This window comes from Pararge aegeria, chromosome 22, assembly GCF_905163445.1.
Source record: "Pararge aegeria chromosome 22, ilParAegt1.1, whole genome shotgun sequence".
Classification (NCBI taxonomy): Eukaryota; Metazoa; Arthropoda; class Insecta; order Lepidoptera; family Nymphalidae; genus Pararge; species Pararge aegeria.
This window is the reverse complement of record NC_053201.1, coordinates 1,572,780-1,590,437: the sequence shown is the minus strand read 5'-3', so window position 1 is coordinate 1,590,437 and position 17,658 is coordinate 1,572,780. Positions and strand designations below refer to the sequence as shown.

The 17,658-nt window shown below is 35.6% G+C and overlaps 1 protein-coding gene across 1 annotated transcript; it reads right to left on the bottom strand.

The window, feature by feature from the left end:
* Positions 1-5,255: 5,255 nt before the first annotated feature.
* LOC120633647 (alpha-soluble NSF attachment protein) lies at positions 5,256-17,418 on the bottom strand. Its single transcript, XM_039903936.1, has 6 exons — positions 17,221-17,418; positions 15,793-15,989; positions 12,549-12,628; positions 10,999-11,184; positions 9,670-9,843; positions 5,256-9,012 (listed from the first exon to the last, which is right to left on the bottom strand). Exons 1-6 carry the CDS (start codon positions 17,310-17,312, stop codon positions 8,863-8,865), a joined length of 879 nt encoding a protein of 292 aa, XP_039759870.1. The 5' UTR covers positions 17,313-17,418; the 3' UTR covers positions 5,256-8,862.
* Positions 17,419-17,658: the final 240 nt, after the last annotated feature.

The following is a 17,658-nucleotide window of genomic DNA, read 5'->3' as shown; positions in this document are numbered from 1 at the left end:
ACACCCAGACACTCAAAAACATTAGCCTAAGACAGTTTACTTGAGGACTAATGGCCTCTTCCAACGGAAGGGTTTGCCCTTCACGCTAAGCAGGCGGTATGACCACAGCATATGGTAGTAGTAGCACAGAGAACGAGCAGCAGAGTTCTCGCGTTATATTCCCTTCGTCGCCTCGACATCCGCGGAAGGAGGAGAGGTGGTGATAATAGTATTCCGATCTGCCATCACCACACAGCAAACGGTTTTCTTATACGTAAGACGGTAAGGAATATAGAGCTGAGACCGAGTAGCTTCAGAGCTAGCGAAGGGGAGGTTTAACGCAGATAGAAAAAAAACTGATAAATATGATCGTACAGTAAAGTACATGAGTGCCGATTCATAAGTAACCACTGCCTACTGTCAATACGTTCATAATCGAAAAACTCTAGCTAATCCATTTATATCTGAATATAGTTTAATACTTAATTTTTAGTTGCCTATTCACTCTCGCGGTTTACACTCGTATATCAATGGTGGGTCGTTGTGTGGCGGGAACATATAGCTTAGCTAGAAAAACCGCAAAACAATTATGTCAATCTTTATTTTTTCATTTAACTACACGTTAGCCGGTGACTGCCATCTCACTTCTTGATAAATGATGTGATAACGCTGCATGTCATCAATGTTTCTAAAATCCATCTAATCGAGTAGTAGGCACAAGGTAGCAGTAGATTTTTTTTATATAATATCTCGTCCCGAGAAGTACTGCCACGAAACAGAACTTCTGTGTTCCGCAGGGTGATTACGTATCTCACGAAACGCTCAGGTCTTTCAAATCTTACAGCAAAGCAATCTTTGCTCAGCAAACGTCACTTTTGCTGAGCAAAGATTGCAGAGAATCTTTTTTCTGAATGCAGAGATACGTAATTACCCTGTCGGTCTGAAGGGTCTGATTGCTGGGGGAAGTGTTGCTCTGTTTTTCCAGTGTTTATTTATTTATTTATTTATTCCCATCTTACATTTTTGTCATTACAGGAAAAAGTTATCCTAATACGACAATGCAGCATGTTATGTAAATTTTAATAATATATATAACTATAGTGTATATGATAAAATCCAAATCGGTATATTTGTGAGTTCACTCAGAGTGCAACAAAATAAATCCGTCTTCTTGGCTATCACATTGAGGGTACGGAGTGCGCGCGTCAGTGGCGCCAATGTTCAATTAATGTTCTGTGTTTTCTACTATCCATCCGATTATAATTATGACTACAACAAAAACGTCCTTATGCCAAAACCACGTACTAAATTCAATGTCATTTGAAGACTTTGGCTCAGGTAGATTTTGTTAATGTTTTTTAAAACCTGGTTTATTTTGACCAACTAATTTCACTAATAACGAACAAGGCCTTATAAGTAACACCTAATCTAAGGATATTGCTAGGCAAACATCTACCTTTGACTAATAGTTATCACCTAAGAGTTGCTGAATCGTTTTTTTTCCTATAGTCATCGCTTGAATTATTAGGCATTCGATTAAGGCAATCCCTAACGGCCCACCTGATGGTACCTAAGTGGAAAACCATCTCCTACAAACAGAGAAACACTTCGCAAGGCATGCAAGGAGCACGTCCTTCAACATGCCGCCCTGTGTCCATCAATTTGAGGCATAGGTGTTAAGCCTCATGTGTCTTTAATCACACCGGCAACCACGCCCTTCAGACCGGAACACAGCATTGCAACAATGCTGCTTAGCGGCAGAATAAGCATGGCGTACTTCCCCGGACGAGCCCTGTCACAAAAACCTAAACCTACCAATGCATAAGTTTAAAGAATATGTTAAAACACATTTACGAGTATTACAGCGTTACTATACAATCGATGAATTTCTTAATAACAAGGTTGCTTGGAAGCATCCGGCTCCGCTTTCGTGTTTCACAAGATAGAAAAGTGAATGTTAAAATGATAATTTGTTTATGTTGGAAAAGAGCAACTGCTGAGTTTCTTGCTGGCTTCTTCTCGATAGAATTTGCCTTCTGAACAAGTGGTAGAGTCGTTTCAAAAGTGCTTATATTAGGCCTACTTGAAATATATGAATTTTGAATTTTAATTTGAATTAGGGTGACAACGGGTCATCATCATCACATCAACCGATAGACGTCCACTGCTGGACATAGGTCTTTTGTAGGGAGTTCATAATTCCACGGTTCTGAGCCGCTTGGATCCAGCGGCTACCTGCGACGCGCTTAATGTCGTCTGTCCACCTCGTTGGGGGTCGTCCAACGCTGCGTTTACAGTTCGGGGCTGCCATTCCAGCACCTTGGGACCCCAACGTCCATCCTTTCGTCCACGACAACGGGTATTTTGGGTTTATAGGACGTCCGTTACGCCTCCGTGGCCGTGGATGTTGGACGTTATTTTTGCTAATTGGCGATATGAATCTAGATACAGCTGTTTCTTACCTGATTTACGAGAGACGTCACAATAATATTATTGTTTTAACCATTTTTATTTAATATATTATATCTACAATACACACATCGCCATCTAGCTCCAAAGTAAGCGTAGCTTGTGTTATGGGTACTAAGACGACTGAGGAATATTTTTATAATTAATTTCTATTAATACTTATAATATATAGATAAATACCAAGACGCTGAAAAACATTTTTCAGTTGTGGGAATCGCGCCCACAGCCTTGGACTCAATCTCAACAAGCTGGGTCAATGCCCACTGCGCCAATGGGCCGTCCGACTATATATATACTGAAGATGAAAATTTTTATCAATTTTACTTTATAGATCCGTTAAATTTGAACCGATTTAAACAATCCTTTTTTTATTTGAAAGTGTATACTATCAAGCATGTGTTGTGTAATTTTAATGAAGATCTGATAAATATTGTCGGAGATAAAGGACATAAATCTTAACAGATTAAGTATTTATGTGTATTATATTCATAAAAAAATATTCATCAGCTTTCTCAGTACCCATAACACAAGCTACGCTTACTTTGGGGGCAAGATGGCGATGTGTGTATTGTCGTAGTATAAAAAAAAAAAAACAGATAGTCGCGAGTCGCAAGGCATATGGGACAACGATCGAATGCATGCGCACAATCTTACTTCCCTAATAATATTATAAATGTGAATGTAAGTTTGTTTGTTACGCTTTCACGCGAAATCTACTGAACCGATCTTCATGAACCTTTTTATACATATTCTTGAAGGTATTAGAAATACTTCTATACGATACTTTTAATACCGACATTAAGCTCGGTTCCTTTGAGAGAGGGGATGAAAGTGTTTTTTACTTATGGTGTATTTTACACCATAACTCCGACAAATTATAACCGATTTAAATAATTATTTTTGTACTTTAGAGGTTATAGTATGTGTTTAATTTTGCCCAAACTGTGGTTGGATATAGAGGACAGAACAGATATTATTTCCACTAGTGCGCCAGTGCTCTGAAAGTTGATAAAGCTGTGACATAATATCTCTCCTGCCCGGCTAGCATGGGCAGGAGACAAATATCTCCCCGGGGATATAGTAGTGCCCTCAGCCTATGTATATAACTTTTTGCGATACTTGGTTCTACTCTTATGTTATTTTAATTTATACCTATTTCTTGTATTTACACGTAATTTAGTTTTAAAGATAATTTGTCTAACTAGTACTGCATGTTTTTTATTTATACAACTGGCTTAGGGAAAGTGTGTTAGTTTTTTTATAAAATTCTTTAGATGGATACCAGTGGCATGCATAGAGGGTATGCTGATGAAATAAAATGAAGGAAATCTCCAGTACCATTTATAACAAACTTAAGGATAGGCATTGTAAGAGTTATAAAAATTAAGTATTTATAACTCGTACTGGAGATTTCCTTCATTTTATATCATCTGCATACCCTGTGCATACCCTCTATGCACGCCACTGTTGGAAAACCGAAAATCTAGTTGAACCAAAAAATCTTTCGAGTTGTAATGGTTTCATTTGAACCATTAGAACTCGAAAGATTGAAGGAGGAGATTACTTTTGATGGTCACGCTTCTTTGCTTGCATTGCAGTGTACTGCATTCCGAAGTCAGACCTAGTCTATCTTTGAGCTTTGATGTTCACATTGATTTCATTCCAATACTTTTGATTCAGTCGAGTGGATATCGTATGCGATCGAAACTTCCAGAATATACCTAGGATTCATATACGAAGCAAGATGTCATTCTTACAGACTTCCAAATAGCGGTGACTTAATAATTACACGGCTAGGTAATTGCTGGTAATCTTTATTATAATTATTACTATAAATACAGGCACAAACAGGCTAACTCACAAATATAAACAAAAATAGAATTACGGATTACAATTACATACATTTTATGATTTTTAAAATTACTTGTTTGAATTTTATCATGATTTGACAGTAAATGTTATTAAATATTAACTCCTCTTTTTAGCTAAACTTCTATTTTTTTTTTTTTATATTGCGAAAAATTACTCGTTTGAATTTTATCATAATTTGACATTAAATGTTATGAAATATTAACTCCTCTTTCAAGCTAAACTTCTATTGTTATTATTTCTTTTATTTTACAAAATTTAGATAGCACATTGTAACCGCATTACAGTACGTAACATTAAAGATCAAATATGTATACCAGGGTTGAAAACAGATATGCAATAAGTTAACCACTGTGTGAACAAAGTAGGTACACTTTATTCAACCGGTGGCGATTATACCTACATAAATTGCAATGAGATCTTTAATGGAATAGTAATAGTAAAAACTAATATTGGTAAGCAAAGTGGAGTTTAAAAGCATGTAGTGAGTCATAAATTTGTTTGTATACTCATAACAATAAGGGCTCGCAAAGAATGCAGGTGACGCAGACTCCGCACACAAGGCATTCGTTCCCCTTTCCAGCGGCAAAGTTGACTCACTATATACATGAACATATATTTTTCGTTTAATTAAAAAAAACATATGGTAAGTTACGAATAGGCTACTCTAATATTGGATAGGTGTGGGAATCGAAAGGTTGCAGGATTATTGCAAGTTCCAAGATGAATGCTCTACGACGCAATTACAGTTCGTGTTATCACAAAAATACGCGCTTGCGACAACGCTATGCGAGCTTCATCTGAGCTTTGTTTGCATCAAACTACTGATCGCTGATAACCAATTCCCATTGAATGTCCAACACATAATATAAGCACCATGCACATAATAACACAGGATAATTGAAAAAGTATAGGCAAAGAAACATAAAACAAAAACAAAATTTAAACAAAAAATATATTTAATCCATAACGAAACACGTTCATTAAATCATTAATAGAAACTAACATACATATTTACAACAACGAATTAATAATTTTACAACTTTAATCCTAGGAAGATGTAGGATATCTAGATCTCAGCTTTGATATTTAATTCGTTTGAAAAGAAAGAATTCTACCATAATACAATATGTAAACATAGAATTAATTAAAAATTTTAAGTTAAAAGTCACATCCGGGTTTAAGTAGGACTATTGAAAGTTAATACAAATTAATTAAATACATAAAATCCATAAATACTTTAGTAGGATTTGTACAGTTAAACATAATTAAAATATCTTTATATCTAAGAGGTTATGAAGATTATTTATCAACGTCATTAAAAACTACTATTTTGGTAACAATTTTACTATAATGAAAAAAACTACCCATGTATGACAAAAACAATATAATAGTTTTTTTTATACAAATTTTATCAGTAGAAGATAGATCGTTACCAAATGAGATACATTTTTGACTATTCAATTATTGAAAAGATCTTTTAAAAGCTAAATTGTCAAAGCAGTTAACGCGACCTAACTTTTAGGTAGACGCTTAGTTACAATTTGGAAAAAACTTTATATAGGTTTGATTTTTAATCAGTAGATAGAGGCCTGAGAAATGAATTTGTCATTTTTTGACAACGAATATCGAAACGTCAAATTTATTCTCTGGTAACAAATAATTTTTGGAGATTGAGAAATAAATTCTTAACATGAAAAATAAACTTTAGTCAATTATTATAAAACCTTTAATCCGGGTTGATTGTAGCATTTCAAGTTTGAACATTAATGAACAAAATCACATTAAAAAAAGAGAGAAAAAAATTATTATAATCTTAAAGTTTATTTTAAGACTTTGAAATTAGGTCCTTTAAGCCTAAAAAATGCATATAGTGTTGCCATAATGTAAGATTGTTATTATATAATTCTAGTGTACTTATACATTTATGGAATATTTTTTGCAGTGCATCATCGCTTATTAATCATGATCCTTAGAAAACCCTCGACTTAACCACTACATTGTAATAACTAATTCTCGAATACTAGATCCTTGGGCTACACAACCGGCCAGCAAAACGGTTCACTGATTAATTCTTTATAAACATTCTCAGCCTGTTCTTGATCTGTAATAGATCTTCCAGCTAACTGATACATTAAAATTAATAATTTATGCTACGCTCAGACTAGGTGAACTGTTTCGTTGTATTATATAGTTCCTACAATAATCGTATTAAGAGTAGAAGCTTAGTTTAATAAGCGCTTGTAAATCATGTTCTATCACTTGTCTAATCAAACAGCCATTGCGAATAGCAGTTAATTTTTCTGGCCGGTAGTGTAACCGCCTGCCTAACCTATACAATCAAATGTAATGTAATAGGCAATAAATATGCTACAAGAGTTGAAATGGAAATTATATTAGCCACACCGTCTCCACAATGGTCCTAGTTATTACTGATATTTTTTCCTTAATTTCATTAGCCTGCGAATTCTCGATTCTTAGCATGTCGCTATGCTATTTGCTAAACAATAAAACAGTTACGATTTAAACATATAAATTAAATTTAGTATTGCCACCGCTGTTAGAGATAGTGCACGCGGCATTACCGAAATATTTATTTAAAATTTCACAATTCTTTTCTTAGATGCTAAATAATTGTTCGCAAACTTGTGATTGCTAATGTACCCATCACTACTTTATTAACACAGATCAATTAATTATATTACAATATTGCTTTACTTTATTTTGATACATATTGAAGGTTATAGTAACTTTATATATCAAAGCGAAATGTTGCTAATGTTTTGGTCAAAGTAGTATTATAAGGCCGGGAACACATTCATAACACGCCACCTGTCTGATTCAAGGAAGATTTTATGCTGTACATGTGTCTGTCATTATAAAACCACACCGCGCCCCGCGTGTTAAGTAAAAACTAAGCATAGTATTATTTACGATCATAATGAAAATACAATACAAAAATCAGCCACAATGTGATGTCGAGTGATGACAGAGGGGTCACGAAATTCTAAGATTTAGTGTTAACATGCGTGGCGTCACGTAGGTGTCGTGTTTCATGTGTTCTCGGCTTTGTTTGCGGAGTTCTTCTTGTATACGATATGCTCGTACGCAATCGTGGTAGTTTCAGATTATCGAAATACTACAGCGTCAAAGTAAAATGTTTGATTTTTATGTTACCAACGTTCTGCTAAAATCGTTCGCTGGTTTTAGCCAAGTCTGGTTCTGGATCTATTCGGGGTTGTCACTCATGCGCTTGTCCGCGTGAAGCTGCACCAAGCAGTTTAACATCCAGATACATGGATATATATAGATATTCATCACACAAACATCCTCCAGATGTGGGAATCGAACCCATAGCCTTTGATTTAAAATGACACAGGGTTGCCCACTGCGCCAATCGGCCATAAAGAAATTATCTTTTGTACATATATACACACACACACACATAGCTCTTAAGCTAAAATTCGTGCACACTTCGACAGCCAGATCTCTTCATGAAACGTTTATGACATAAAAAGAAAAACAGAATTTGCAACTGTATATCTAATAACATTAAGACCATTTTACTTTGACTTATTGTATCGATACTCGATAACGCCACTACGGTTGCGAGCGATCAAATTTAAATTAACCGACATCGAGCTAAGAACACGTTGTCAAGATTGGTCCGAAGAGCGTGCTGGACAATAAATTACGTGGCCACTCTGTGCTCATTTTTTTTCCCCCTTATTAACGATTTTAGGCCTCTAGAAGAAAACTGTGCCGCACATATACGTAAGAGGTAAATTTGAAATATTTTATGGTTGAGAAAATTTTATTCTTGTAATAATCGTGTAAAGCGTAACAATTTAGGACTCAAATACACGACAGCGCGCTCAAAGTCCAAAGGTTAGTTGATAGATAATGCTTTAGTAGGACCGCCTTTTGTAAACCGTTTTTTTTGTGTTGTGCAATAAAGAGTTTATAAAAAACAACCGTAAGCGTCGCTATAAGTCAACGGTTTCAATTACTTATATCGTTGACATCGCGCCGCTCGTGTATTCGGGCCCTTATCCCGAATTATGGTCAAGAATTACCTTTTTTTTTAGCTGTGAAGAACTATATATATCTAAAGCTAGCATTGACCTTTTAACAACACGCTAAATGCGTGACAACAAAAAAAAACCTGGCTAAGTTTTTTGTGGGCTCTTCTTAGACCAGGGCGCGTTTGGAACCCTCCTAGCTTTAGTTTTAAGTAAACTGATGTATCATCACCTAACATTAGTGTTAACATGTTAAATGTATGAACGCTTCATAATTGCCTTCGAGAAGGTCTAAATTAAAAAAAACATTTTTAAATTTAAACTTAAATTAGACCGGCACATAAGAACCTGTTTTTAGATCGACGTCAGTTAATTACGCAAACAATACATACTTAAGGGTATTTAGGATGAACTAAATTAAAAACAAAATGCCTCAACATGAATGAGCGTTTTTTTTTTGCAATATCTCTTAACCACAGACAACAGGGCGACTCACGGAGACGGGCGGCGCGGCGGGGTGAATTCAGCGCAGGTCCGGGTTGTCGTTGATCTGCTTCTTGATGCGAACGAGCATGGTGGTGTACCACTGGTCGAGGCGGGATATGCTGTCGTAAGTCTTCACCGCCTCGGTGTAGGCGTCAACGTTCTGGTCTTCCAGGTGTTCGATCAGCTCCTGGGGATGAATGATAATAAATACACTTTTATTGTACACCAAAGAAAAAAAAAGTAGTTACATAGATATAAATACAAAGTAAGAGAGTAAAATTACATTTGTTCCGCAAGAATATAAAGTTTATTGAAAATAGTTAGTTCCATTAATAAATACACCACAATCACGCACGTTAGCACGCACACGTACGTTCGCATGTACGCACGCACGCTAGTCATTATAGGCAAACCCTCCCATTGGGAAACGCCTTTAGTCCAACAGTGGGCTGATATAAATTATAGATTGATGATTGATGATTGATTGATATAATGCATTTTTTCCTTCCATAAAGTTCCACTCACGCGGGATATTTTATTAAAATGTAGCCTTAAGTAACCTATTTATAACCTAAACTTAGAATCTGTTTGTTTTAGTTTATTCATCTGTAATGCTTACCTAGTTGTCAGTGGCGTGCACACAGGGTATGCACTAAGCGGGAAGATGATATAAACTGGAGAAAATCCCAAGTACGAGGAATAAAAACGTTAAGGTTAAGTTCTTTATAACTCTCACTCACTATACTGGAGATATTTTTCATCTTATATCTACTGCCCGCTTAGTATATACCCAGTGCATATCCTTTATGCATCCCACTGCCATCTCCAATCAGCGAGCTCTCACCTTGATGAGCTTGCACTCCCGGGTGTCGGTGAAGGCGGGGTACAGGCCGCAGTATTTCTCCAACGCGTGCTGTGCGTTGAGGATGTCGACGCACAGGTGGCAAAGCGCGGCGCGGAACATGTACTCCTTGGCGCTGTACTTCAGCAGGCTGTTGTCCAGCGACGACTTCGCGATCTGGAAAACGTACCATGTTCTTTTTTACCTTACACTAGCGTACCCAGCCCGATTCGCCGGGCTAGATTTTTCTTTATTTTATTTAAACAATAAACTTACATCATTAAATTTTTAATTTAAGTCTCATAATATATTAAATCATTTATTTATCTCCGTATACAATCTCTTTTATTCTGATCGAGCGGGTGAAGATCATTATCTACACCCAACAAATCATAGCTGTATTTGACAGTTTGACAGTTCAAAAATAGGAGTGCTCCGATCGTCACCAAACTTTACAGGATTACTCGCAAGGTAAATCCGGAGATTCCCTGAAAGTTTCATTGAAATCGGTCCAGCCGTTTCGGAGCCTATACGGAACACACCCACACACATTCTCTTTTATATATATATAGATATACATAAATACCTAAAGATATTAAAATAGAACAAAATTTAAATTTTTGTAAGAACAACTTAGTCTTTGACAAAACCTGAGTGAGGTCCTATGTATGACAGTATGAAGTATTTATAAATGTACCCTCAAGTTTGTTATATAATTTCATATTGTTTTGTACGTGCCGTTGTTTGTAGTTTTAATATTACCTACATAAAAAATAAGTTGTAAACATTCCCATTGAGTGAAATTGTAATTTATTTTGAGAAAACAAACGTCTTCAACCACAACAGTTGGTGAAACGTTTTTTTTCTATAGACGGCCGATTTGTTTGAAGGAGACACAAGCGTCCTGAAGTAGTCCATTGTTTTGAGAGCCGGGTGGCGCAGTGGGCAGTGACCCTGCTTTCTGAGTCCAAGGCCGTGGGTTCGATTCCCACGACTGGAAAATGTTCGTGTGATGAGCATGAATGCTGTTCAGTGTCTGGGTGGTTTATATGTATATTCTTAGTATTTAGGTATATTATTCCTAAAAATATTCATCAGTAATTTTCGTACCCATAACAAAAGCTATGCTTACTTTGGGGCTGGATGGCGATGTGTGTATTGTCGTAGTATACTTATTTATTTATTTAAATCGTTAGGCATTCGATTTAGGCGATACTTCGGTTTAGTGAAAACGTACAGATTTCTAGCAGTAGATAAAGGACGCGTATAGGTTCATGCAAAAAAAAAGGCGCACAGATTGATGACAAGATGAAAAGATGAAACTATACCAACCTGCTCATAGATCTGTATAGCTTTGTCGTAATGCTCAAGTTGCGCAGCGTACTGCGCTAACTTCAGCATGCACTTGTTGGCCGAAGAAGTGGATTCTTCTCCGCGGAAGTAGTCGGCCGCCTGTTCGTAGTGTTGCATCGCACGGGCTAAGTCGACGCACTCCGTTTCGTAAAGTTCCGCTATGTTCTATGAGAGACGTACATTGGTTATGATTGGCATTCATAAGTGAACTTTGGATAGAAGCGGGCATAAAAAATTAAGCTTAATTTGCTATACTCCGCGAAAAGCAGTAGAATCTTTATGCTGTAATTAATAATTTAAAAACAGGATAATGTGTATGGTGTTATTTATAATTTCTTCAATCCTAATACTCCACACCAAACAGATATTCGGCAATGACACTCTACGCACGTTTCGCTCCGAAACCGGAGCATCCTCAAGAGTTAACTGTTGTTAACAATTATTCATTGTAAAGTCAACATCGCCTGAGGATGCTCCGGTTTCGGAGCGAAACGTTTGCAGAGGGTCCATTGCCGAGGAACTATTTGGTGTGGAGTAAAAAGATTGAAGAAATTATCGATAACACATTCTCCTGCTTTTTTTTCGCCGAGTATAGCAAATTACGCTAAATTTTCATAATTCATAAATAATGATGAAACAATCAAAAAAAGAACCTGTAATTTGACCTTTAAAACTTAAATACTTAGAGAATTCTCTCGAAAAGGTTTAAAGTTTATATTAAACGACAGATTAAAGAAAAGTGTTGTTATAGATTTAAGCAAAATTGTATATAGCTATACTAGCGGTCCCTCGCGACTTCGTCCTCGTATAAGTCAACCTTAAAAGACAGACATAAGCTGTCGCGATTTTTTTTGAACTTTTAAAGGGGAACGACTTAGTCATACATGATTTTATCGAAACTTTAACCGTTTAAACAGCGCACGAAGCGGAAGCTCTAAAAAAGAAAAATAAAACAGATTTTGAAACATTCTTCATTGGTGCCATGCTGCTATTGGTCTTAGCATATATGACATGATAATTAGCTTTCCTCGATAAATCGGCTATCCATAACTAAAATATTTTTTCAAGTCGCACCAGTAGTTTCTGAGACCGTCGCGTTCAAGTAAACAAACAAACTACTCAGCTTCATATATTAGTATACTAGATGTGCCCTGCGGCTTCGCCCGCGTAATTTTGGGAGGCAGCGTACTGCTACATAGTCTACACCTATAGTCATATTTGAGATTTTGAGATTTTTCACAAACGTTTTTTTTCTTACGTAATTTTTTTTTCAATGAAAAGTATATATAGTATATTATTTCTAATACCTCCAAGAATATGTATAAAAAGTTTCATAAAGATCGCTTCAGTAGTTTTTGCGTGGAAGCGTAACAAACAAACTTACATTCACATTTATAATATTCGTATGGATAAGATTATTTGTTGGCAGGACTGAATTTTTAGGTACATTCTGGGGCCAATACGATACTGCTGTCAAATCCATATTAAGCACAATTTCGAGACAAAATTAGATATAGCATATTTCATACCTGATGTTGTTTAGCGGCTACAGTAAATCTTCCCATGTCTGTGTAGATTTCAATCGCTTTCAGCAGACACGATACAGCCTCTGAAAGAAAAGTAACAATTTGAGTAACAGTTACGTTACAAGTTTGATTCATTTATTCACTCGTTTACATGTATGTACATCAAGAGATTGAAAAAGTATTAACTTAACCTTAAATCTATATGCAGATGAGGCCCCGTCAGGCAATAGAGGACGAAAACCTCACTCTATATAAAAGAAATGTTTATTGTATAGCAATTACAATTTATAACAAATTACCAAAAACTTTAATTGACTTACCTCTGCCCAAATTTAAGATTAAAATTATTTAATGGCTCATGCTTCGTCAATTTTATTCAGTAGACGAATATCTAAAATTAAAGGCTTAAATTATTGTATTTCTAGGTTTATATTTTGGTTTACTTTACATTATTTAATTGTAATTTAACTTCACAATTTATGATACCTTAATTTTCTGACATTTTGTATAAATTGGAAAAATAATTTTATAATTAAGGTGTTGTTATAATTTGCATGCCAAGAATGGCAGATTGTAGCACGTAACTTGTTATTTTTTATTATAAGATCAAATTTGTTAACCTGCAATCACGTAAATAAAGATTTGAATTTGAAAATAGACCCAGAGAGTAAAGAGTAGACGTAGAAGGGCATGTGTGTTAAATACTTTAAATGTTCTGACTAACGGTAATTTGGCAACTTTAGCCTTAGCACAAGAATCTCGCAATCGAGAAGTCGTTTTCGAGTACCGAATACTTTAACATCGAAATCAAATTTGCATTCTTTTAAAAAAAATCCCGACATGCATTTTTTAATCGATCGTATATTGTAAAAGTAGATGATAGGAAATAATAAATAAACAGTAATATCATGTTGTATATAATTAAATAATCGCCTTATTTCAATTGATTTTCATGACATGTCATAGTAATTTTTAACATAATTTAATGACTATCCAATTGGCTGAGCAATTATTTAATATTATAATAGATTTATTAACTTGACGATTTTTATACTGTTTCTTATTGCTAAGCCCTGACAGGGCCCCATGACTATGTTAAGGCAATATGGATGCAAGTTAATAAATAAATAAATAAAAATAAATAAAGATCAAATTGGCCTACAACTCTTTAGCTAGTCCTTTTGAAATAACATTTGTAAAACAATAATCAGAATACCGGATTTGAGACCCTAAAACAGTTAACATAAGATCCATTTTACTTTAACGATTCAGAGTTTGATGTACGAAAAGGACTCCTCGACAGCGAGCGTGCAAATCTAAAAAAATAGCAAAGCTCGTTATCTCGCTACTTGGGATTTGAGTTTTTTTCTCTGTTGTACACAATAAGTGTATTAATACAGTAGTAGTACAGCTTTTGTGACAGGGCTCGTTTCGGGAACAAATACCGCCATGCTTCTTTCTGCCGCCAAGCATCATTGCTTGCATCGAGGTCCTTTGATATTGACGTGTGTTGCCTTTCTCATTGTATTAAATACGGAAGTCGCTGCTTGAAATTAAATATAATATAATTAACAGACTCTCTTTAATGTCCGGGCTTTAGTGTGTGCATATATTTCATACGATATTAACCTCAAAAATTTTACTTGATTTTGTATTTTTAGGCAACCTAACTATATTATATATAATAACAATATGTTTGCGAACGTAATAAATAAGTCAAATTAACCACAAATATGTTACGCAAGTTTAACCGTTATTTTGTCGTCTTCAATAATATTATAAATAAAAAAGTGTCTTTGTTTGTTTGTCCGTCCTTCCCTCCGTTGACTAAGCAACCAATCAAGTTGTTTTTTGGCACAGAGTTAGTTGAAAAGACGGAGAGTAACATAGTCTACTTTTAAACCAGGAAAACAAACGATTCCACGATGATTTGTCAAAAAAATTAATAAACGCCGATAACGGCTAGTACGTAATAACTCCACATTCGATTAGGACTAATGGTATTCAGATCTATGTTTTGAAATGTGCCAACTCGTGCCAATTTTCAAGAATGTAGGTCACCGGCTAGCACCCTAGAGGTTTTGATGTTCATTCAATGTGTTGGACGCAGTATGAATATACGGTACAGGCGCCTCTAATTACATTGACAACCACTCCCTTCAGACCGGAACCAAAAAAATTCTTACGTTTTATTTTCCAATATAAGATACGGAACCCTAGAAAAATACTAAAATTGATTAATGAAGGCGAAAATAAAAGATAAGTAGCTGCAACTTGAATTTTTGTTATCATTATCACGTTGTACTGCGAACTAGTGTTTGATGGCCTTGATTTGATTTAGCGATATAACACGCAATACCTACCAGGCCACTGTGCTGTTACAGTATGAGATAATTTGTTGATGTCGACCAACCAACCTCCGTGGCGCAGTGGTGCGCTATGGTCTGATGAGTGGGAGGTAACGTGTTCGATCCACGGCGAGGGTGATTTGCGATTTTACAATTTATGAATTTACCTGGTGGATTTTACACGCCGCTAAGTTAATTTTATATAAAAAGATTAAGGCTGTAAGTGTAATATAACTGCTAACTGTGCCCACGGACGTACCCAGCTTCTGGTAAAAATCTGGCTGTTTTGTAATAAAAATTAAGAGGGCCCTCCCTCCGATATCGATCCTGAAGCCAAAACTGTTTTTTTTTTCATCTTTGTCTGTCTGTCTGTGTCTTGACCGACATAAATCTTTTGAGAGAGTTCATACATTATCTGCTAGATTTTCAGGGGCATACGCATCAAAATAAATGTTTGACTTGAAAAAGGATTGTTGACGGCAAAATGTTAATTAAATCTTCTCATAATAAGAATTCCACACATTATTTTAATATTTTTTATTAGTGTTTTTACCACACATTACACATAAATGCCGTGAGGTGAAGTCAGATTTAGAATACAGTAGTCACCATACCCTCTCTTTCCGAGGGTGTCATACGTGTTGATAACGGAAGACAAAGAATGGAGACCAGGCAATAGCGTTCTCTGCTCTACTATTACCATCTACTGCAATTAGCACGAATCTGCCTAGTAAACCCTCCCGTTTGCCTGTTATAAGCTATCTACAAAGTTGGTGGCTGCGTCATGACACGTGCCTCATTTGAGTCGATTGAATCGCAAGACAGTAAGTAGGCATAGCCCAAATACACCCAGTATTTGTTCATCTTAAATATATAGGCTAATGAGGTGGAATACTCACCATTCGGATCACATTTTTTATAGCAGTTAGAGGCGTCAACAAAGTTGGTGGCTGCGTCATGACGTACACCTGCCTTGAGATGGAGTTGAGCCGCCAGACAGAAGGCCTGCCCCGCTTGAGCCCACTTCTTGGACATCTTGAACAGGTTGGCTGCACGGAGGTAGCAGTCCACTGCCTCCTCCACTTTTGAGGAACCTCTGATAACACAATACTTATTCTTAGTAATAAACTTATATTCACACGATAATAACATAGTAATAAGAGTTACCTTGAGAAAGAAAATACACTGTGAAATGTGACAAAAGGTTGGTAGCTTGCTGTTTAACTTTCACTTTTGAAGCCTAGAGTTTAGGACTCTAACCGGTCTTTGGGAGCATCTGAGTTTGATCCCCGGAACACTACCTTGCATCTCTAACTCTTGGGAGTTATATGCATTATAAATTTTAGCAAAATTAATATATAACTCACTTTAACGCTGAGGAAACCTCCATGCCTAAGAGTTCCATAACATTCTCAAAGGTGTGTGAAGTCTACCGTGTGTTTTAACAGGTGGTATAAGCAATACATAAACCAGGTGAAATACTAGCATAATTGCATAACATTTTAACTATTTGTGGCTGAAAATAGTTCTAAAAATGTAACTTTTTCGCAAATATATTTTTAAAAGTTACATAAGTAAAGTACATATACATAGCAACAATATTTTCCTCAAGTGCACATTGCAGGATTTGTGTGGGTTAACCTATTGATTTAAAGTACATTAATAGTCTTATCTTTATTTATATATATATAAGACTGAAAGCCTATATTATGTTTAGAATTTGTGATGTTCCTAGCTCAGTCCCAGAAGGGCTAGCACAGGAACATGTTATAGGAGAAGTTTACCCCTGTTTATTATAACAAATATGCATCTTGTCAATAGCATACCCTTGTAATACTTCAAAATTACAACATTACAAACATCGTATGATCATCACTATCCTGGATTTAAAAAACAAGCTTCCACAATGATACTGCAGGATCATACTTGCTACCAAATATTTTGCATTGTAGGGGGCAGTGCAACATTGTATAACAGGGTTGACGTTTGAAGCACTTGAAATCAGCGATTTCTAGTAGGTATTGAAAATTGTGTACAACTTATCCATACCTACGATCAACCAAACATACTTCCAACATAAAAAATGCTTTGCAATTTACTCTAAATATAACACAGGTTAGCGAGTTTCTTATCTATATCCAGCAAATTAACGGGGTTTTTGTCTACAATACAATTAATTGAAATAAACTTTCAGGACATCCGACCAGTTTTAATTGGAGTTTTATGCAAAATTAGTCTACTAAAATGAGATAGGGAAGCAGAATAAAACAATTGAAAGTACAATTAGGGCAATATCAATAAAATAATGCACCAATCATTGTTCTTACCCGAACAGTGACCCGAGGAACGATTTCGATGAATTTAACTTTTTCTCCGCCTCCGCCATCAACTGCATCGCTTTTTGTTCATTGTCTGCCATCTTCGTGGCTTTTTTAACACTTTTAACTACAAATTTTAACTATGACGGCGAATAAATTTACAATTTATTGACAAAAATGTCGTCACTCCTACCGAGTGCAAATCCCCGTCGCTGTCATCGATTTGTTTGGGGTTACCATATGCAAAAAAACCCAGTGAACAAACTATTTTAAAGTGAAATTCATTTCGATACATTAATAAAAAATATCATTGAATGCACTGTCGTTATAAGAAATTTTTCTTGTCACGTTAGTCATTGAATGTTTATTTTATGATTTTGTTTAATAATTCCTACGAAATCGAAAAAAAATGCCTTCGCAGGATACAAGCAGGTATACGTTTTATTC

Excerpts from the sequence above, each read along its gene's own strand:
- LOC120633647 (XM_039903936.1), bottom strand. The coding sequence starts at position 17,312 with ATGGCAGACAATGAACAAAAAGCGATGCAGTTGATGGCGGAGGCGGAG. Across the intron at positions 11,185-12,548 it reads TAGCCGCTAAACAACATCAG|AACATAGCGGAACTTTACGA; the intron begins GTATGAAATATG and ends CGTCTCTCATAG. Across the intron at positions 9,013-9,669 it reads GGGAGTGCAAGCTCATCAAG|GAGCTGATCGAACACCTGGA; the intron begins GTGAGAGCTCGC and ends ATTCATCCCCAG.